Raw genomic sequence first — 22,522 nt, 5'->3', positions numbered from 1 at the left:
ACTGCATGGTCTGGTCTTCGGTGGCATTTAGACACTGAGAGGAAAACAAGTCCTAAAGGCATCTTCACTTTTCAGAGAAGGGTTTGAATGTGAGCGATACCAAAATCTTCAACTTAAACACATCAGGATCATTTTAGGTCAGATGCAGGGGTCATCTGAATCCTGCTCTTGAATCTATCTCTTTGTTCCTTTATTGCAATTAATCATTGGAGTAACTAGAAAAGCCTACATATGTTATGAATGCTCCTTATTTTGGTTAAGTCTGATTTTCTCCTTCTTGTCCTATTAAATCTCGTTACTAATTTGACACAGTTAAATCCATAACTGTTATTAGGAATCCCACACAAAGTGTCAAAAGAATACAAGAGGTTTTTATTTACAAAAGCGGGGGAGCTGGTGAAGAACTTTATCCCTACTAAAGGCCAACAGGACCCTTTTTCATAGGCCAGGCCCTGAAATCCCTTGTCAAGTTGAACATCCCTTGGAACAGGAGTAGGAATTTTGGTGTGCCTTGTGTTAACACACCTCTTACTGTTACCCAATAATAACTTAAAATATAGTCAGGCCTCTCCATTCCCTCTCTATAGATCCCTTTCTTCCAGGGAATGCATGGAAGGAAGTCGCGGGCTGTATCTGACTCAGACATGTCTAAGTTTATATCTGCATCAAGAGACAGTGGAAGGAAAATGCCTGGAAACTAATTTTTTTGGCTTTTTGTCGGTATGGCCCAGATGCTCTCTTTGATGGTTCTGGCTTCTTGGGGCTTTTCTGGACTGCAGGCAGGGTGGTGCTAGCTCTCGCAATGACTGAGGAATCAGCAGGTGAGGAAGAAAATAACCTCATTTCAGTAACCAAATGGACTATCCACTTCTAAATTAGCTTCAGAACATGAATATAATCAGGCTTAATTACGAACAGGTTCTAATAGGACTAGAAGGAAAAACAGGCTACACAAAATAATTAGCATTCATCACGCAGGCAGGTTTAGCTCCAGGATTAGTTGCAATAAAGTTACACGGCAACGCTGAATAAAGATTGAATTTATGATATTTGCAGGGATAATTTCATATTTAATATGAGGTAAAATAACTTTATTTGGAAATACTATCTTTCCTGTGTGAGGGGTCATATTGACTCCATTGTCATTCTAGACTAAATGATAATCACTTTGTCAAATGATTTCAGGCATTGACATAAGAAGTTCTAAGACTGAGCTGTAGAAAAAAACTATACAAGGTAGAGATGGAAAAGACATGGAAGGTCATGAAGGCATTCCTTCTGCTAGTACAATATTGTGTCTTACAGTAACTTCTACTTTCATGCCACTTTATCTAACCGGTATTATAAAGACCCAAGCGATGAGGATTCCATCCCTTGAGAATTTTCTGAAATCTAATTGATCTTGAAGTTGCAAATGCTCCATTCCATAGAAGGGCCTTTTTTCCTAAGCCTTGTACAGATGGAAAATACTACAAACAATTTACTAATCAGAGCTCTATTTCTGTATCCCATCTGAATGTGAATCTTAGAGTACAGCCCATCCTTAAATTTGGGACAATTACACCATACATTTTGCTATTTAAGTAACTGTCTGCTACTCCCGTTAACGCACCTGAACTTAATTTGCTGTGAAAATAGGGATTCTGAAACACACGCTGCATATAATTTGTTTTATTTGTTGCCTTTGATAGATCTGCAAAACTGTAAAAACCAAACAACTGTTTCCTCCTCCTCTGCTGAATAATGTAGAAAATTAGCCGTGCAAAATAAAAGAGACACGTCTTGCAGTAGTGTAAATCATCTCTGAAGGCAGAATCTGAACAACTCAGGAATACTGATTTCTGAAAACTTACTGAAGAAAGTGAGACTCTAAATGATTTAATAGCTAACTTATACCCAGGGTTATAAATTTTGCTTTTCAGGACTGACTCTACATTCTTGTTGTGACTCTGCTAGAGAGCCAAATGTAGCAAGCATCTTTGCAGGAACTTAAAGAATGTGGAACGGTGTGATTTCTACCGTGAACCAAGAATAAGTGTATTTTAAGAACAGGAAGAAGTAGCCTTAAAAATAGTTGTGCTAATCAGGGTCCTAAAGGTGGTTCATAGGCAGTTAGAAACATATGGCAAGAAATTTCAAAAATCTGTCCTTGCTTTTACATTAAAAAAAGTACAGAGGGAAGAAAAAAACCCAACCAAAACCAAAATCCCCACTTAGTAAAATGGAACAAAGTCTAAATGAAAAATCTGGAGTACAAAAATTTAGCGGGACTGATGCTGGTTTATTCCATCTGAGATTTGAGCTACTGGTACTAACTATGAATAACGAATATTAGATTAAATTATTATGAGATTAGAGAATTAAGTGTAGGAATACAGGTAAATGTGATGTCTGAATTTATTGATTTTCTAGTTTTAATTATTTTTCCCTTTAATATATGCAGTTCTATTAGACAGAAAATATATCCAGTAGAATTGGTTAAGCCCACAAGTGTTGAGTCTACTTTATTCAAAAGATTCCGGTGTAATTAAGGACATGTCTGTATTGGCTAGACAAATCCCGCATGAAACAAAGAAAACACATGTAATGACTGCAAATCATTTGAGCGTATTTTGAAAGTAAAAGGCAGCTTACTTTCTATCTTGGAACTCATTCAAATTAAGCTAGGACTCTATATTTTATATATGAAGAATAACTAATAGCTTTATTTAAATACTGCACATTGTTAAACATTTAACATTGATGACTTATTTTGGTCTCAGCTCACACAAAGATTTATTATGTGTATGCACTAAATTACCTGTCTTCTCTCTGAGGTAATGGGCCTAGGAAACCTCCACTGGTACTATTTTAAATTACACATGTTTATTGGAAGGAAAATGGATTGTAACCTTTTGTATTTGTAGCATCCATCACTCATGCATTTTCTCAAGTACTTTTAATTTAATGACGATTAAGGTAAAGCTCATAGAAACCCTGTGTTTCTCGAGTAGAAGTGCACAAACTTTTAAAAACTCTGTATTATCATGCAGCTTTTATAAGCTTTAAAAACAATAGAAATGCCAGGTGTATTTTTTTCTACCTTTACTTCCGTTTTGTGATAAGAATGAATTTTTCATGTTCTAGAAGCCCCTTTTGAGGAATAATAAAAAATAGGAAGTGTTAAGGGTAATGACAAGACTCTTTTCTCTCCTGAGTGCCAATTACATCCCTTTACATTTATTTCTTGACACAGATGTACAAAGCCTTTTTACTGATTTGGATTTTACTCAATCTCTGATTTCATCAAATGCCTTTTAATAAACTAATGGTTGGGTATTATTACGTCCGAAACTCAATTTTTCTCACCTCATCTTAAATAAAAACAGAATAGGAATAGAAAACTTATTGAAAAGGACAAGAAATCATTAGCAGCATGGTCAAACCTTTCTCATTTAAGGAACAGTTGAAATCTATACTTATATCTTTGGGGGGAAAAAAAAAGAAAAAATAAGGTGTGACAGGTAATTTTGTAAAGATGATTATAAAAAAAAGTGCTCTTGCTTATCTTTTCCATAGTAAGAAAAGAACACAAACAAAAAAAGAACAACAAAAGAACAAAACCCCAACACATTTAGCAGAAGTTAAAAGTAAGTAGATGCTTCATACACCAAAGAGTTAAACACATCCACAAATACAGTGTAGGAATATCAGAAGGTAATTTAGGAAAATTATAAAAGAATTAGAAAACACACTAGTCATGGCACCACCTAAGTTACCATTGCAAAGGCTATTACTGCTCCTGCTTCAACACATCATCTGGTCGTTATCCGTGGGCAGGAGGGAATTTCCTCTCCAGTATATTACCGTAAGAGTAAAGTGCTTTGAGGGAATTTTACACGTTTTACTGAACCACTGAGCAACGAGCAGTCACAGGCAACATACCTGACTGAACCAAGCAGTGCTGGTTTTCTGCTAGAGAATGACTACAATCCTCCTTCTAGTGATTATTAGAGTTACATCAGATAAAAAAAGAATAGGGTAAGTGCCTGTGTGACGGATACCTGGAGCTACAGCTAATGACTGCTTTATGCCTTGGATACCACAAGGCATAAAATCCAGATTGCATTTTTTATTTAAAAAGTATTCTCTACCATTCACTTTCTAAATTACATAAACCGACCAATATTTTTATGTAAATAGCTCCAGACACTTTTCAGAGAAAAAATTATTTATACAGACTGTAGACTTCTGAAACCATAATGGGGGTTTTAAAACTATGTATTTCTAAACAACTTTACTTCTAAAGTTGTGTTAATCTTTTAAATTATGTCTTGTGAGCTTTGAATAGCCTAAATCTAAACACATGAAATGCCTCTATGCTCACGAACAACCCTCTTCTACCTGTATGGATTGGGTTTGTATGTCAAGGTTTTGGTAGCGGGGGGAGCTACAGGGGTGGCTTCTGTGAGATGTCAGAAACTTCCCCCATGCCCGATAGAGCCAATGCCAGCCGGATCCAGGATGGACCCGCCGCTGGCCAAGGCTAAGCCCATCAGCGATGGTGGTAGCGCCTCTGGGATAGCATATTTAAGAAGCAGGGGCGGGGGGAGACGATGACCCAAATGTGCAATTGCAGCTGGGAGAGAGGAGTGAGAACATGTGAGAGAAACAACTCTGCAAACACCAAGGTCAGTGAGGAAGGAGGGGGAGAAGGTGCTCCAGGTGCTGGAGCAGAGATTCCCCTGCAGCCCATGGTGATGACCATGGTGAGGCGGGCTGTCTCCCTGCAGCCCATGGTGATGACCATGGTGAGGTGGGCTGTCTCCCTGCAGCCCATGGAGGTTAAGGGTGGAGCAGAGATCCACCTGCAGCCCATAGAGGACCCCACGCTGGTGCAGAGGGATGCCCAAAGGAGGCTGTGACACAGTGGGAAGCCTGTGCTGGAGCAGGCTCCTGGCAGGATCTGTGGAGAGAAGAGCCCAGGCTGGAGCAGGTTTGCTGGTGGGACTCATGACCCTATGAGGGACCCATGCTGGAGCAGTCTGTTCCTGAAGGACTGCACCCTGTGGAAGGGACCCATGCTGGAGCAGTTTGTGAAGAACTACAGCCTGTGGGAAGGACTCACATTGGAGAAATTTGTGGAGGACTGTCTCCTGTGGGAGGGACCCCACGCTGGAGCAGGGAAAGAGTGTGAGTTAGGAGCTGCAGAGACAACGTGTGATGAACTGACCACAACCCTAATTCCCTGTACCCCTGCGCCACTGGAGGGAGGAGGCAGAGAAATCGGGAGTGAAGTTGAGCCTGGAAAGAAGGGAGGGGTGGGGGGAAGGTGTTTTTAAGATTTGATTTTATTACTCGTTACCCTACTCTGATTTTGATTGGTAATAAATTAAATTAACTTTCCCCAAGTCAGGTCTGTTTTGCCCATGACGGTAATTGCTGAATGATCTCTCCTTGTCCTTTTCTCGACCCATGAGCCTTTCGTTGTATTTTCTCTCCCCGTGTCCAGCTGAGGAGGGGGGTGATGGAGCGGCTTTGGTGGGCAGCTGGCATCCAGCCAGGGTCAACCCACCACACCATAAGGTGTTGTCAATGTGCAACTGAAAAGAGCAAAGATTTGGGCCAACATAAATAGTAATCCTGATCCAAGCCTCCTCCCCCTGCACACATAATTAGGAGATATTCCAAGACATATTTTCCTGAGAACTACTAAAGGGATGACAGTTCACAAATGTTTTTCCTGCTGTTATAATAATCCCCACAGTCATGGGTTCATGTTGAGGGGACTTAGTCAGTTGATAAGAACAAAATCTTGTAACATTTTCATCAGCTCTTTACGGCAAAACAAATTAGTTCTCTTTCAATGCTTATCTATTAATAATTTTCATAATGTGCTGCTGCATTGCTTGCGTTTACATATGTTTAATTTCATGTTTATAAGTCACATCCGCAGAGTTTAACACACATAGGTGTATGTGTCTGCAAATACTTAAAGACCAGATGTACAGAAAGTCTCTTCCTGGCAGTGCAGAGACTCCTAGTGGGACTTTGGATGCCTAAATCCCACGGGAAGTACTGAAAACCCTGCCGGCTGTCTGCCAGCAACTTTAGATGCCTAAATGCCTTTAACATATTGGTACTGTGTCCAGCTCATAATACGAGAAACTGTAAATGATTCAAACTATAGAATAGCAATTAGTATTGTATAAATACTATAGTACAGGTAGTATACTACAGTATCTTTTAAAAGGAATGGAAAGAGAAACCACTGATAGACTATCAAGAATTTATAAATATCAGCTCTAGAATATATGATAGGATCAGTCCAAATATGTACATATTATTTCAATAAATATAAACAGGTTCTGCAGAACAGGCAGGGGAACATACAGTATTTAAAGATAAATAGGTAGTTTCTGGCAAAAAGGACTTTGTTGCAATTGACGGGATCGTTTTGCTCATGTGAATGAAGTTGATGGTGATGGGTTTTTCCCAAGGCAACCCCACCTTTGACGTTGTTGTTCTGCACCCACTGAGAGCAGAACAAACCCCGTCAGTTTTATGCTGCATCTTCCTTTCGTGCTCCGTTAGGGTAACTTATTAGGGTGGCCTTTTTGTAAAACCCCCATCCGCTCTGCTCCCAGCCCAGCAGCACCAAGACAGCAGAGCAACCACACACTACATTTTGTATTTGCTAAGCAAAAGCCTCCGGAGTGAGCTCATTTCATTTGGAGACAACCCAAGGCAGAGATTTAAAAAGGGACAGAAAGGTTATGTTGCAACTTAGAACAAACCAAAAATCATTACTACGTGAATTGATTGCTTGCCGCTCTAACTTTTGTTTACCATCTCTTACTTGTTGCCACGCTTGAGTGACACGGCATAGAGTATTTTCCTGCTCCAGATACAAAAAGAGCATTTTCCATTGTGCTTAAAGAGCCCAGAAACCTGCCCGTTTCCTGACAGAGCACGGTATACAAACTCTGAAGAAAAGGGAAAAACAGCTCCAAGCTAGAGAATATAAATAATCTCAGACAACAGAGCAATTTCATTGTTTACACAGCCCTCCGCTGCTTACAAAAAGGATATATGGCAAAACGAGATTATTTTGTTGTATGTCTGATAGTACCGTGCTGTGACATTGCACCTGGTAGCCTGTGGGTGCCAGGGAAGAATCAAAGTAGCAGGGTTTAGCCAGCTTTATAAAATTGGACAAATTAAAAACTGGTTTGCCAGCTTCTAAGTATTTCAGTAATTTTCCAGAATATTCATCATATTTGACAAATCTACTCAAATATGTTCTGGATTATTACAGAAGGAGTATTTATGTTTTTCCTCTGCTTTCTATATGTCTTGACAAAAATGTTCTAAAAGGAAACAAAATTTCACTACAAACCAGTACAGAATATATTTTGGCACAGGAAAGACTAGGAGCCCTTTCTGATAAACTGAACAAAGCTGTTAAACTGCTAAATGGGAAGGAAAAAAATCAGATCGGATTCTGAAGCAAAGTTTTTTGATAGTAGCAAAATGTGCAGATTATGGCTCTAAGGAAAAAAATTACAAGAATGAGGAAAATGAGAAGTGGCTCATCCCTTGAACTTGCTGTCATCCGGAGTTTCTAAATTCACTTCACAACCGGGGGTGAGGGGAAAAGAATGAATGATAATTGGGAAGTCTAAAAAATTGCAGAAGGAACATCTGACGTGAACCGGCACTGACAGAAAGCAGCCTCTGCTATGGAGAAGCACCAGATGAGGAGAAACATCATACATGCTTCCTGTTAGATCGAGATACATAGGAGAACAGAGAGAAAAAAGATACATCCAGTCTGCTGAGTGGCGAGGGGCATGGACCTGTTCTTCATTACCCGGGGCTGGGTAGCTATTTTAAAGTTCGAACATGGAAGCCAAACAGCAGAGCTGTGACCACGAGTCAGCCAAATCCTCACTTGGAGCCAAACGGCTCCAGCATGGAACAGATTTTATTTTTACAGCTATGTTACATTTTCCTTTATTAAGCTGCCTTACATTTATTTTTAAACTTTTTTTTTTTTTTTTTTTTTGGACAGGCTAGCGCTTTCAGATCTCACAGTAATTCTGAAAATAGATCTTTTTTTATTGATACAGTGGACATCTATTAGAGTATTAAAATGCATGCTGGTACGGCTGGAGCTTATCGGCTCAAAAAAGAGAGCTACTCCCATGGAACCTAACGTGCTGACACACACTCGCTTTGCAAGTGGCCGTGGCAATTTTGGGTGTTAATGTCACTGCACCAGAGATGATCATTCCAAAGCAGAGTCAGAGGAACGGAGCGTGTCAGCGGGTGTCACGTTGAAGGCTGTCAGCCTCGCTCCAACTCCCAGTGGGAGATGGGTTTTCCTGAGATGGTTCAAATTAATCTACTTCCCTTTGCCTGGGGTGTGCAGAAAACAATCCCTCAGTCAGTGCAGGGGGCAGGAGCTCCTGGCAGTGCAGCAAGGGACTTCCTTAACCAGCCTATCTAGATTTATCTGTCAATACCTTACGCAAAGTGGTAGCGATTAAGGAATTAATGGATTGAGAATTAAATGGAAATGGATTAAGTATGGATTGAGGGAAGCCCTGAGGAGAAGGACTTGGGGGTGTTGGTTGATGAGAAGCTCAACATGACCTGGCAACGCGCACTTGCAGGCCAGAAGGCCAACCGCATACTGGGCTGCATCAAAAGAAGCATGGCCAGCAAGTTGAGGGAGGTGATTCTGCCCCTCTACTCTGCTTTCATGAGACCCCACCTGCAGCACTCGTTGAGATTTGGAGCCTCCAACATAAGAAGGACATGGACCTGTTGGAGTGAGTCCAGAGGAGTGCCATGAAGATGATCAGAGGGCTGGAGCACCTCTGCTATGAAGACAGGCTGAGAGAGTTGGGGATGTTCAGCCTGGAGAAGAGAATGCTCCAGAGAGACCATATAATGGCCTTCCAGTATCTGAAGGGGGCCTACAAGAAAGCTGGAGAAGGACGTTTTACAAGGGCGTGTAGTGATAGGACAAGGGGTAATGGTTTTAAACTGGAAGAGGGTAGATTTAGATTGGATATCAAGACAAAATTTTTCACTATGAGGGTGGTGACGCAATGGAACTGGTTGCCCAGAGAAGCTGTGGATGCCCCATCCCTAGAAGTGTTCAAGGCCAGGCTGGATGGGGATTTGGGCAACCTGGTCTAGCGGAAGGTGTACTTGCCCATGGCAGAGGGGGTTGACACGAGATGATATTTAAGGTCCCTTCCAACCCAAACCATTCTATGATTCTATGAATTGCTACAAACGAGCATTTGGATGAAGCTTAAATTTCCCAAATATGAACACAAATTCAAAATGTGGAGGTGCTCAAACTTTCTAAACACGAGATCTACCCATGTTGCACTTGCGCCCGTGCCCTGGGGCCTCCTGCTAGGATGCAGGTGTGTACCTTGGCCAGAGAGGTTCCAACAGCGAGCTTCAGGGAAGGCTGCTGAAGGCAAACCTGCCGAGGGATGGGGTGGTGGCATTGCAGAAGGATACCAACTTCCCTCCGAGAGCATACACTTCTGGCTGAAAGGGAAAGGGGCTGAGAAATCGAGACAGTATGCTAATTCAACTCTTCCCCTCGCATGTTTTCAGACTTAAATCTCCCCACCTACTCCTGTTTTGCAAAAGTCCTGGAAACAGACAGCTGCAATTCTAGCAGCTTTGTAGCAGGGCAAATACCGTTCAGGCTTTTAGGGCTTTTATGCTTATGTTGAAAAGTGACTCTCCAAAGTGCTGTTTCAGATCCCACTGAGGATCAAAGATATGTATTAAATTACAGTGTTGAATCCTTTTCTGCAAAGGATGACAGAACTGGATTTACATTCTCAGCAGTATGAGTACAGAACCTTACAAACCTTTAGGAAAATAACAAGGGGAAAAAAAGAAAAAAAGGAAAAATAATATTGTAATAACTGCATCCCATCTCTTAAAGTTTCCTAAATGCCAGCACCCTCATACAGGTGCAAGTAAGAGGGTTAATATTTCTTTGGCAGAAAATTTAGGCAAACCTAAATCATGCCAAACCACATGGATAACTTGTAATTGCAAGAGAAAAACAACAATAGTATTTATCCAAAATTGCCAGTTATACCTACTCTGTGATGAAAACAATGCAGTTTCTGGGGAAGATAAAGGCAAAACATAAGGATGACTCATGTAAAGAAAGCTTGAAAGTATGTCTTGTGTCCCTTAGTGAGACAAGTAAACATCCCTATAATCTTAGGATCTTGTTTGACTTTGTTTATCTATGCTTAGATAAATGTAAGTCATTAAAACGCACAGCCACGTCACTTAATGTGGGTTAATAAAGTATGAAACCATCTAGTAAATTCATGATTCATGGCAGTACTTGTAAAACACCAGCACACATACTTCTAACCAAGGCACGTTATACTTGAAAACCACAATATGCGTTTTTTAACATAAGTAGTCTACTTTTCAGATGTGCTCAGCAACTGCAGCTTCTATAAAAATTGATGGGGCTCACATCAAAGTAATGCAGCAGTATCTGTCCAACTCCCTTACTCTTATAAGGACATTGACTGCGAGGACGCATACGCTTCAATCTCAAACTACATTGACAGCAAACTTTACGTGTAACACTGCACAAACTGTCTCGCACTTTCTGTTGGGTTTGAAGGATAACAAGGGACAAGCAGCTTTACACTGCTAATATAATATGCCACTGAAGGATCTGAGAGCAGAATCAGACCAACTAACCTGGCCACTGCTGACTCAGGTGAAGTGGGTACTGCTGTCAGTTGTCTGTGCATTGCCTTTGACAGAGGTTAATGCCCTTTTCTAGCAAAAGCTTTTTCTTTCTTTTGCTCTCTCTTCCTTTTCCTTTTTTCCCTTTCCCTTTTCCTTTTCCTTTCTCCACCATTTCACTAAATTGGGTTAGAAAGCAGAGAAACAGTGAAAATGACAGGGCTAAGGGAGAAATAACCTTTGACAGGGCTGCCAGTGAGATAGGGACATCCAGCGGGGAGCAGTAAATATTTCAACCCGGATGACGGTGATGATGAGCGGGTTAGCCTGTCTAGCCGTGCCTCATGCCCTGATGAACTCCAAACGAGCCAGGCATGTTGAGGAACGATGACTGCAGTGCGATGGAGGGGCAAGGAGGGGGCTGTGAGGACGAGCAGGGGAACGGAAAGCCACTCTTACAGAAGGAGGTTAACAGACACAGGTCTGGTTAGCGTGGAGAAAATAAAGACCAGGAGGAAAGAGGACGGTTCTCCATTAGTACATCGGGAATGAAAACCAGGAAAACAGTCATTTAAGCTATACAATAAGATTTGCTTAAAAACAAGTGGGTATAAAATTCCTGTGAGTCAGTTCAGGCTAGAAATCAGGCAGTGGTTTCTAAAGAGCAAAGCAAGCGAGGCTCTGTAGAGCCCCTCCGCAGTTTTTTTGGTTCCAGCAGCAGCCAAGTGTTCAGCCTGACCCAGCACGTTTGTGGGAAAGCAATGCCGCAGCTGCTCCCCGTCTCAGGCTGCCCCCCATCATCCTCTCTCTGACCACCGTCCACATCCCCATCGCAGGAGCGTGCAGCTGGCCACCGCCTGACGCACGGGGAACAGGGGCAGGAGCAGCGCCGAAGCATTCGGTATGGGAACATCAATGGTACAATCGAGGGATAAAATCCCCACTGGCCGTGGAACTTGTGCGTGGGAAAAATGGTAAGGAGCTAGAGGCGGAGGGTGACACCAGGAGCGAAAAGGCTGGTGTGGGGGAGATGTAGCAGGTTTTGTTCTGATGTCCTAATCAAGGCTTAGCTGCGTGTTATTAAGCAGACAGGATTCAGCGTTGGAGTGTTCAGACATCGGGGATAATCAGGCCAGCCAAGTTCAGACTTTGAAGGTGTGAAGAAGGAGGCCACGCGAAGAAAAAAGTTGCAGCGCAGTCTCGTCTGTGTTTCAATTTATTTTCTCTGAAGCATTTGCAAATGAGAATTTTCCTGGCGCCCGAGAACCTTTGGCAGAGCTGAGGTGGCAATGACCAACTAAGAACAGTAAGCATTTCAACCCAGATCAGCATCACCAGCTCTCCAAATATAAAAATAATTAATTTGTTTTCATACTGGAAGCTCAGTAAAAATACAAAACCTCAGGGGCCATCCACACTTGAAAGCTCCTTTGGATTAAGGCAGTGTGGGAATTCACACTCCTGCGGCTCTGCTTGAATACTTAAAGTACAGTTGACTTATACTCCAAGTAAGACAGTTTTTCGTGACTTGACTTAATAAATTTTCAGAGGGGAGTGTCCACACATGGAGTTACTCTGCAATAACTTACTGCCCACGTAGGCAAGCCCTAGCAGCTAACACTGGAAGTAAATATTTTCAGTGCTCAAGCACTGAAATAGCCTCTGAGCACTTACTCGCATACTCGGTTTCACGCAGATGAATGTATCTATCGGGTTTTGTAGGGTTGCTCATGCACATGCCAAAATATTTACAGGACTGGGGCCCTGCTTTGTAGCAAAAGATGTGTGCCGTGCCCCAGAGTACCACCTTAAAGAAAAATATGAATCCCCAGACTGAATGCTAGTGTATCCCGTCATCTCTCCCATCTCTCTGATACCATTCCAGTTGGCTCTCCCGCGCTCCCAGATAATTCACACATGTTCACTCATACACAAACCCTACGGCACCCCTTCCCCCCCACGAAAAAAACTCAGCCAGCTGTTACAAAATTCAGACATTTCATTAACACAGTTTACCAGCTGATACTGCCAAGCAAAATAGAGACAATTAATAATAATCAGGGCTGAAGGGTCTGAGACAGCTTATGAGTAAAGGATTGTATTAGTTGTTTAAAAAGGACAAACTCGCTCCTGCCTGGAGTGATAGGGAACAAAGGGCGGTGATGTATAACCGGGGAGGAAAGAGACTCTCTCCGTGGCTTTTGTAGATTACTGTGTGAATGACAGGAGCGGCAGGAGCAAATACCTCTTTTCATTTGCTCAGCCTGCTGGAGAAGAATAGCAGCGCTTGCCAATGAAGCTGCAGCTGTGCTCCAGCTCCGTTTAATCACTGTGTATGACTGAGGGTTAATTAGCTGCCATTCTTACTGCTATTTGTTGTTCTAATGAAGATTTGCATAAATGTAGGACTAGGGGGTAACTGATACTTGATTTTTCCCTTCAGAGAGGCTGGGGGTGGAAAACTCGCCCATCCCAAGTGTTTATGTTTGTGGGAGATTCAGTGTTGCCTTTCCATTTGACCTGATCTGCTTCTGGCTGATGAACGGTGAACAAAGAGTTCAAAGTTGCTTATCAAATCGAGTCCCCTGTTGGGTTTCTGCCTTTAGAAAGGGGCAGACTGGTTAGATGATGAGAGGACCGAGGGATTAGAAAATTACTCCCAGCTGACAGAGAGGAAAATACATATATCTGCATGCTTCTGTATCTATATATGTACACATGTACATGATATATCTCAGTGATAGGTATATCAGTGATATATATATCGGTGATGTATATCTCTATCTATCTATCTATCTATCTATCTATCTATCTATCTCCATCCATCCATCCATCCATCCATCCATCCATCCATCCATCCATCCAATTTAATCTGGATGGCAAGGAACCAATCATGTTGGTGATAAAATGTCATTAAAAAATAACAGGACAGGCAGTACAACCAGAACAAGCTGTAGCATATTAGGCAATATGCTGAAAAGTCAGAACTTGAAAGTTTTTGCAAGCCCGCTGTTGTACATAACTAACATTCAAAGTTCACTTTTCAATAAAAAAGGTATCTAACACGAAACAGGCAATCTCAAACGAAGGCAAAAATGACTCAGCAGTTCACAGCTACCTGCCATTGGTGCCTCACATGAGGGGAATTTGCAACACGAATTAAGAAATTGCATTAATTCCTCGAAAGATCATAGGAAAATTTTAACATGAAGTAGTAACAAAATCCAAAACGACTTTGTAATTGAAGAGAACGTTTGAAAATGAAACGCCATAAAGATGGTTTTATTTACTATGGTCATGAGAATGCTTATGCTTACTAACTGAAAGAAACTGACGGGAAGAATAACCTCCCGTTTTTTGTATATGAACTTATGGCATATGATAATATATTATGGGTAAGTGTTTTCAGTGTTGCTCTTACACACCTGGTCAGCTAAAACTGTTGTTTGTCAGCATCTGTAAAATAGTCTAAGGGAAAGAAAATGATGGAGAGGGCAGAGTTTAGTTTGAAATTTCTAAATTTCAAATCACTACTTGAAAGTGGCCGGCTTTCAAGTTGGCTGTATCCCTCCAAAGAGAGGTAACCACAAATGAGCACATACTTATTGCCAGTTTCTCACTCCCAACACAGCTTTGCACTGTCTCTAGGTCCCTACCTTGTCTCTAAGACACATGAGCAAATACTCGTTTGCTTTTCTTTATACTTCTGTCACCCATCTGCCTGAATTCCTACAGGCACTTCTGCATATTTTGGGGTAGACACTAGCAGAAATGCATCTTTCAGAGACATAAGGAGCGAGCATCCAACACACCTGAAATAAATGTGCCTGAAATGGTAACACTGGGCTCCTCTACCACTCCAGCTGGAAGGAATGCCATAAGTTTTAACGCTATATACAGTAACAAACCCACATGAAAATGAAATAGTCAATTGGAAATAATTCAGTCTTCTGTTACAGCTTTTGACTCATCCCTTGATTAAACAAGAATCTCGCATTCTGCCCTTTGCAAAGCAATTTATAGCCCCTTGGTTGGGGAGAAAAGTTCAAAAACAGGAAACCTAGAGGTTTAAAAACTAGATGGCAAATTAAAAAAAAAATAAAAATGGAAGCGTACAATAAAAAATAAACCAGCAATAACCCTCAGCTCACTTACTTTTTCTTTAACCATTCTTTCATAATTTCTATACACTGCGATTTTCCAAGGCTACAGTCAGAATCATTCATTGGTAAATAGGGTAAGAGAAAGTGGAAATTACAGATCTAGTGGTCAATGGCGGAAAACGAATCTAAAAGAGCTGAGGGAAGAGGTTAAGTGCTATGCTAGTTAATAAGAATGACAGCTTGCTTTGAATACTCATACTGGCTGTCCAGGATATTGAATAAACCTCATTTAAATTAATTTTCATTATTTGTAGAGTCTGTGTTAGACATCTATCATTGTCAGTACTATTAATATTCTTTTCAGAGACCATATTATCAGCATATTTAAATGAAAGCTTTCCTTTTCAATATTTATTAACTCATTAATATTTCTTGGTACTAATATCCTGGTTGTAATATCCAAATTAGTGCCTACTACAAGGTATTTTCTACCGATTAGACTTTTTGAATTAAAAGATTTTTATTCTCAAGTACTAAAAACACACTTGAGCTCCTGAAATTGTGCTTTCTTTCTATACTATGCCTTAATTTAAATGAAAGGCATTGAAAAGTTACCTTTTTGTCGTTTTTTCAGTAGGTAGCAGTAAAACAGTGCACGGACCACGTCCTAATAGCTGACTGAATATGAACCGTGAATGAATGCGAATGTGAAAGTTAATTCGTCTTACCTGGGTTGCAGTCTGTGAGGAGGGAGCAGATGGAGAGGAGAACTTTAGAAATGGTTAACGCCGGGCTCCAGTTGTCTTTTAAAATGTCCAGGCAGATGACGCCTTGGCTGTTAATATTACAGTGGTAGATTCTTGTCCGAAATGTTACCTAAAAAAGACAGCGTGTCTAAGTACAATGGTGTTCAAGCCAGTAATTATGTGATTATTAAGCAATTAAAAAACTCTACAAACTAACATTCTGCTTTCCTGGTTGAAATGACAGTACTCTGCTACTGTCAATTAAAGACCTGGCAAGATAGGGATATTCATAAGAACATAAAGAAAATGAAGTCTGCCTCTTCCACCTATGGCCAGCAGTGGAACCGGTTTGTGAAAGGTGAGACTGGGACACGTCTCCCAAGTTTCCCCTTGCCTTGGTCTCACTGATCTCATTATTTTTGTGTGGGGCCAAAAAAAGTTATTCCAGCCACTGATCTGGACACCGTTCATAACTCAGGCCCACAGCTGCTTCACGCTTTGAAGAGAGGCAGAAGACAGATTCTTCTGCTGTCTTCATCTGTTCACCATTTGACTCAATAGATTAAGCTGGAAAAAAAATGTGGAGGCATCACATCAGTAGCTCCTGGAAAAAGTAAAGTGAAATATCTTTGAGAAAGGCTGCTCAAATAAAATGCTTTTATTTCCAAATTTTAAGTTTCAGTTGAATCAGAAGAATTGCTCACAAAACCCTTCTGGTTTTTTTTTTTTTTTTTGTGGTTGATTTTGAGGATTTCTGTATGCATTTTATACTGTCTCCCAGGTCATCCTACATGTAAAAAAACAAGGAGAAGATTACTTCTTTTACCCTAGAATGATGTGCTTCTGCTTCAAGTCGAAGATATGGGCCTTTTATTTTAAAAGAAGTTCAGCTACAAAAGTCCATATCGTAGTTTGGAATGAATACTGGAGCTACCGGTTAAGAAGGAACAATATAGAAAACTACCCCTTGGGGGCCTCCATCGAGAACTAATTTCTCCATCAGTTTTACCCAAAAGACAAGCCAAACCAGATGGTTTTAATGACGTGTTCATAACATCTAAAATTAAAATGTACAATTTCAGTGGCCTACCTCATCAGCAATAACCCCGCCAACAGAGGGGCTGATTAGGCAGGAGAGAACAGCAGGCGAAGCACACCCCCATTTAAGAAAGCTGTGCTCTTCACCAGAATTGGACACTGCTAATAACTGTGAATGCTGAGGCACCTATCCCTGCTCTACCACACAGATAAACCTGCTTCTGGAGAGTAATGGAGACTGATGACAGGCATGGTCCTATTTTTGAATAAAATCAGAAATCTCAGCGATTTCAGCGGGATTGAGATTAGGCCGCTTGTCAGTAAACAGAAGAGAGGATACAAGTGAAATAACATGGTAACTGGTTTACTTCTATTAAAAAAAAAATCATTCTCTAACATGCTGAAAAATTCTGCTCCTTTGGATTAAATCAAGCAGCTGTGACAGAATAATGGAAAGAAAAGGTAGTACATTGCTGCTATTAAAGTACTAAAACACTGCATTCAACAATAAATACTTTTTCTTTTAAGTACTTCTCCACATAAATCTGGGAAAACACTTTTGGGCCCAGTGTCATGGACCAGTGAGTTCTGTAACAAAGATCTCGACAAAGCACGTTCACCAGTTTTTAAACACATCGATGTCTAACTGTATTGCCAATTGATAGGATAATTTAATAGTTTGTCACTCCATAACCTATGTATTTGTAGGTTCTTTCTTTTTTTCCCCCTACAGTTGTGGTTTTGCTTATTGTTTTCCAGACTAAGTGCTTCACTTCTGGGACTTTTACGAGAATTTAAAATATTTCTGGCACAATGAGATCAATTCATCCAAACACTATAGCTAGATGATCTATTTTTTCCCCCTCATTAGGAGTCCAAGCACATTCAGCATTTGGAGTGAAGGAAATCTTCTGCAAGATCAAGAAAAAAGCATTTAGTGATAAAATTAAATGTTTGCCTACAAAGGAAGGTTACAAATACACAAAAGCTGTAAACCACCTTACACAAACTGCATGTCAAAAGTGTCCACAAAGGGAGCTGGTGTGGAGGAGCATCCTGTGAATTGTAGGTTCATGAAGTCCCCAGACAGATTAGCTCCAGGCATTCTTATACTTGAGATATAAGTGAACCAGGGAAGGTTTCCTAGCAGGATGTCCCATGACTCCCGCAAACTTTAGCACCTGCTCAATTTTAAGTATTGCATGCTTACTTCTCAGTATGGAATCACTGAATCATGGAATTTTTCAGAGTTGGAAGGGACCTCTAGAGATCATCTAGGCCAACTCCCCTGCTAAAGCAGGATTGCCCAGAGCACATTACTCAGGAATGCATCCAGGAGGGTCTTGAAAGTCTCCAGAGAAGGGGACTCCACAACCTCCCTGGGCAGCCTGTTCAGTGCTCTGTCACCCTCACCGTAAAAAAGTTTTTTCTCATATTTGATCGGAACTTCCTGTGTTCCAGCTTGTGCCCATTACCCCTCGTCCTGTTACTGGGAACCACTGAGAAGCGTCTGGCTCCATCCTCCTTAAACCCACCCTTTAGATACTTGTAAACATTAATAAGGTCTCCCCTCAGCCTTCTCTTCTCCAGGCTAGAGAGTCCCAGCTCTCTCAGCCTTTCCTCATAAGGGAGATGCTCCAGTCCCGCAATCATCTGTGTTGCCCTATCCTGGACCCGCTCCACTAGTTTCCTGTCCCTCTTGAACTGGGGAGCCCAGAGCTGGACACAGTACTCCAGTTGTGGCCTCACCAGGGCAGAGCAGAGGGGGAGAATGACCTCCCTTGACCTGCTGGCCACACTCTTCCCTGTGCAGCCCAGAATTCTGTTGGCCTTCTTGGCGACAAGGGCACATTGCTTGCTCATGGATAATTTACTGTCTACCAAGACCCCCAGATCCTTTTCTTCAGAGCTGCTTTCCAGCAGGTCCATCCCTAACCTATACTGCTGCCTGACATTCTTCCTCCCCAGGTGCAGGACCCTGCCCTTGTCCTTGTTGAACCTCATTAAGTTCTTCTCAGCCCAGCTCTCCAGCCTGTCTAGGTCATGCTGGATGGCAGCACGGCCCTCTGGGGTGTCAGCCACCCCACCCAGTTTGGTATCATCAGCGAACTTGCTGAGCATACACTCCGTCCCCTCGTCCGGGTCGTTGATGAATATGTTAAACAATACTGGTCCAAGTATTGACCGCTGGGGGACACCACTGGTTACAGGCCTCCAACTCGACCCTGCTCCATTAATCACAACCTTCTGAGTCCTGTCACAGACAGCTCTCAATCCACCTCGCTGTCCCCTCGTCTAGTCCACACTTCCTGAGTTTCCTAAGGAGGATGTTATGAGAGACAGCGTCAAAAGCCTTGCTGAAGTCAAGGTAGATGACATCTAGTACATTGTTGGAATAAAGGTTTTGCTTAATTATTTTTCCTGAACAAAGGTGCTCTCCTATGCGTCTATCATGAAAAATTTGAGGACATTATTCAGTGATACCTGAATACATCGAGTAATAGGATATATGTGGTCTCACCGAATGCAGGGGAAACACACTGAATCCATTGCACAGATTAAATTATACCCTCTAAATTATTTATAGACAGGTCAGTTTGAGCTTGTAACCTGCTTAAGAGAAGGCCATCAATTTGAGCCTGGATTTTAACGTGTAACCATCTTGCCGTCATCTGAGAGGACAGACACGTTGCCACACGTTCCCCTGCCTCAGTTGCTTTTGAAGCACTGAAGCAGAGACACTGGGAATTTGGTGGGATTCAGAGAGCCACTGGGATGAACGGAAGTAGTTCATGTCTTTCCTAAACTGTTCAACGCTCCATTGCCATCTTAGGCTATACCTGGTGGATAAACGCACGTGGGACTACACCCATTTGTAGTCAGAAGGCTACTTCTAGCAAACACTTAGACCTGAAATGTAGCATTTTTTCAGTATGAGCACATCTTAAACCTGTGACGTTGAGGAAGGTGCCCACTCACAAGATAAGGCGTGCTGCTTATCACTGACAAATATGTCACTGACTCGCCAAACATGCCACTGCGCTTTAAAATGCCTGCCTAAGTAGACAGAGACATTTTAATGACAAAAAAATCAAAGTTTTTCAGAATTTCAAAAGAAGTTGTATCAATGACAGCCTTAATACGCTGGGAGCTGTGGAGTGATGGTGGCAGGTAACAGTGTTCTCCCAAAGCATCACAGAGTACAACTGGGATGACATATTGCTTTCCTTATCCAGGTATTGCCTCAAATTGCAGCTAATGTGGGAAATGCTGACATGTAACTTCCTGGATGTTGTGTTTACCATACCCACATTTTAAAGTTATGCAGAGTCGTTCCTATTATATGTGTAGAGAGAAACCAAGTTATAATACCATTCCAGGGGAACTACATTTTCTTTATTATGGTCATATTTTTACCTTTGATGCCACTTAAATGGTTCCTATAAACAGTGCACTCTCTTTCTATTTATCCCCTAATGAAAACACCTAAACAATCCCATGCAGGGGCTCAAGGGAGTGTGTGGGTGTATAGAAGCTATCCTCAGACAATTGAATGGTAGAGGAGTAATTTATCCTTTTTTTGAACGATAAGTGCCCTTTATAGATTTACTCTCTTTCATTCTGCAATTTTAAGAGGGTATCTCATTTTTGTTGAATAAAAGTGCAGGTCAGAAAAATGCAAATTACAGGAAATAGTGATAAAAAGGGACTATCTTCTGAAAAACGTTAAGAGTACTATAAACAAGCTTTTTAAAGGTAATGATAAGGAATTTATATGCAATCAGTTTTGGAAGTAAACAATAATAAACTCATCTGTTTATCTACTGCTGAATGCCAAACCCTTCTGAATACTGTAAAACAGAATTAAACAAATAAAAAAATGCTTTATATAGTGTCTAAGAAGAAAATGAAGTTATTTATTCCAAAGGGAGAGAAAAAATGATTAGAGAGAAAAGAGGTACATGTAAAGCTATGGCTGGCTGTTCACTGAATAAGTTTTAGGACTGAAGAAAGACTTTAAAAAACCTGGGAAGAGTGAATTAAGATGGATTTCAGTTGAGTGATTGGAGGCAACTGGTTGTAGGCCAGATAAATCACTTCTGGATCTCAGAGTGATTTTGAACACCAGTTTTGCATAATAATGTAGTCCTAAAATCACTCTTTGTCTCTCTTTTGCACCAAAATGTTCCCTATGTTAGGTCTAAACCCAAGCAGCCACTGGGGCATTGGCATCTATGCGTGTGACTTGTTTAACCTTCGCTGTGAGATTCAGAGACAGGCACGTAAAGGCACGGCAGCTCTGAAAGGGCCAGTCCCACAGACACATCTCATGCGCTTTCAGACTCCACTGAATCCCGTCGTAATTCTCTTCAAAAACTTATCAGGAGGAAGAAGTGATTCTCCGCTTTTGCATATTAGCAGACAAGGGGTTAGAGCGTGCACTCAGGAATTGCTTTCTTCAGCCTGTTTGTGTTCAAACCCCCACCTCCTCTTCCTCATTCCTCCCACTGAAGCCTGGTAACTGTGCAGGGAGAGGTGAAAGATTCCCAGAGTCAACAGGAAAATAAACAAAACCAACCCCCTTCTGCTCCGCCAACACCGGACGCAGGACTGAGATCCCAGGGCTCTCATTCCGGCAGTTTTGGAAAGTTCCTTTCAAGCTCTTTCATTTCTTACAAGGGTGCAATTCTGCATGCCTGCCTGAGATGAAACTTCTGTCTTCCTCAAATATTCCCCTGGAGTTCCGTTTTAATAAAACTGCGGTGGCACTACCTGAAGTGGAAGAAGTTGTACTGCATACAGAAAAGGTTATATATATATTAAAAAATATGATGCCCTTTATGATGATGTTCATGGAGCTCAGGAGGGAGTAAGTAGTTCCCATCTCAGTTTGTCAGACTTTATGAGCAATAGATTTGTCTGCTCGAATAGAAAGAATAATAAAAACAAGATCAGGCCTACACTCTTTAGTCATATTAGAAAAATACTATAAAACAACCTAAATGAAAAATACTTACAGTTATGAGTGACACAATGTTCATGCAATAGCCCTCACACTAATTAACATCCTTAAATTTCTTACGGAGTGCACTTCATTTTATCTATACCCAGCACTGAGGCTGCCTTTCTAAGACAGGGTTTCTCTGGTTTCTAACTACGGATTTCTAACATGCACACGAAGAATTGTTGAGATACTTAATGGATTATCACACAAAGTGCATAATAAATGACTGACCACACGATGCTCACTATTAAAGAGCACGATTTAAATATATGCCAAGAAGCGAACTTCAGCCAGTTCTTAAAAAACTTGCTCACACCTAATTTTAGTTGGTTAAGAATAGCTGTAGTTTATTTTATTGAGGGAAAATATATGTCATCTGCAATAGCAGGAAATAATAAATTGTAATTACTTTTGCTTGACCTACAGAAAAATCTGATGTGCAAACTACTCTGGGTTTCTGTGGCAAAATGCACCATGCAAGACATAGCTAGCCAAAAGTGATAACAATTTAAAAGGGATATAATAGCATCCACATGAGTTAACCTTTAAAATTACTGAAAATGAAACAGTATGCAATATGAGTAATTATTCATTATATTCATGGTAATTATGAAGCTGAGTAACAACTCACACTGTCTTTAATGGACTGTTGCAGGGGAAAAAAAATCCCCTTAGTATTGACTAAGCACAGCAATACTAAATGTCTACGTTATATAAATGTACTCATTTTGTGCACAGAGTTAATATCAGAAAAAGTAAAAAGGAACCTTGATGATCTTTGATGTATCTGTGAGGGCAAATAAAAAAAAATCATCCTAAACTGTACAAAGCTTTCTGGAAATAAAAGAGCAGGAGAGAATAAGGGAAATGGATTACTGTTCCGGTTAGGG

The 22,522-nt window shown here is 41.1% G+C and overlaps 1 protein-coding gene across 1 annotated transcript in view; it reads right to left on the bottom strand.

Annotated features, from left to right (window-relative positions):
• LOC141738899 (ubiquitin-conjugating enzyme E2 E2) overlaps positions 1-22,522 on the bottom strand; it is a 223,279-nt gene that overhangs the window by 11,186 nt on the left and 189,571 nt on the right. Inside the window, exon 5 of the mRNA XM_074575019.1 lies at positions 15,572-15,719. Coding sequence (XP_074431120.1) covers positions 15,572-15,719 — 148 coding nt within the window. The remainder of the gene's footprint in view (positions 1-15,571; positions 15,720-22,522) is intronic.

The sequence above is a fragment of the Larus michahellis genome, chromosome 2, assembly GCF_964199755.1.
Source record: "Larus michahellis chromosome 2, bLarMic1.1, whole genome shotgun sequence".
In the NCBI taxonomy this organism is placed as follows: Eukaryota; Metazoa; Chordata; class Aves; order Charadriiformes; family Laridae; genus Larus; species Larus michahellis.
Note: the sequence above shows the minus strand (reverse complement) of the source record. Positions and strands in the feature narration are given on the sequence as shown.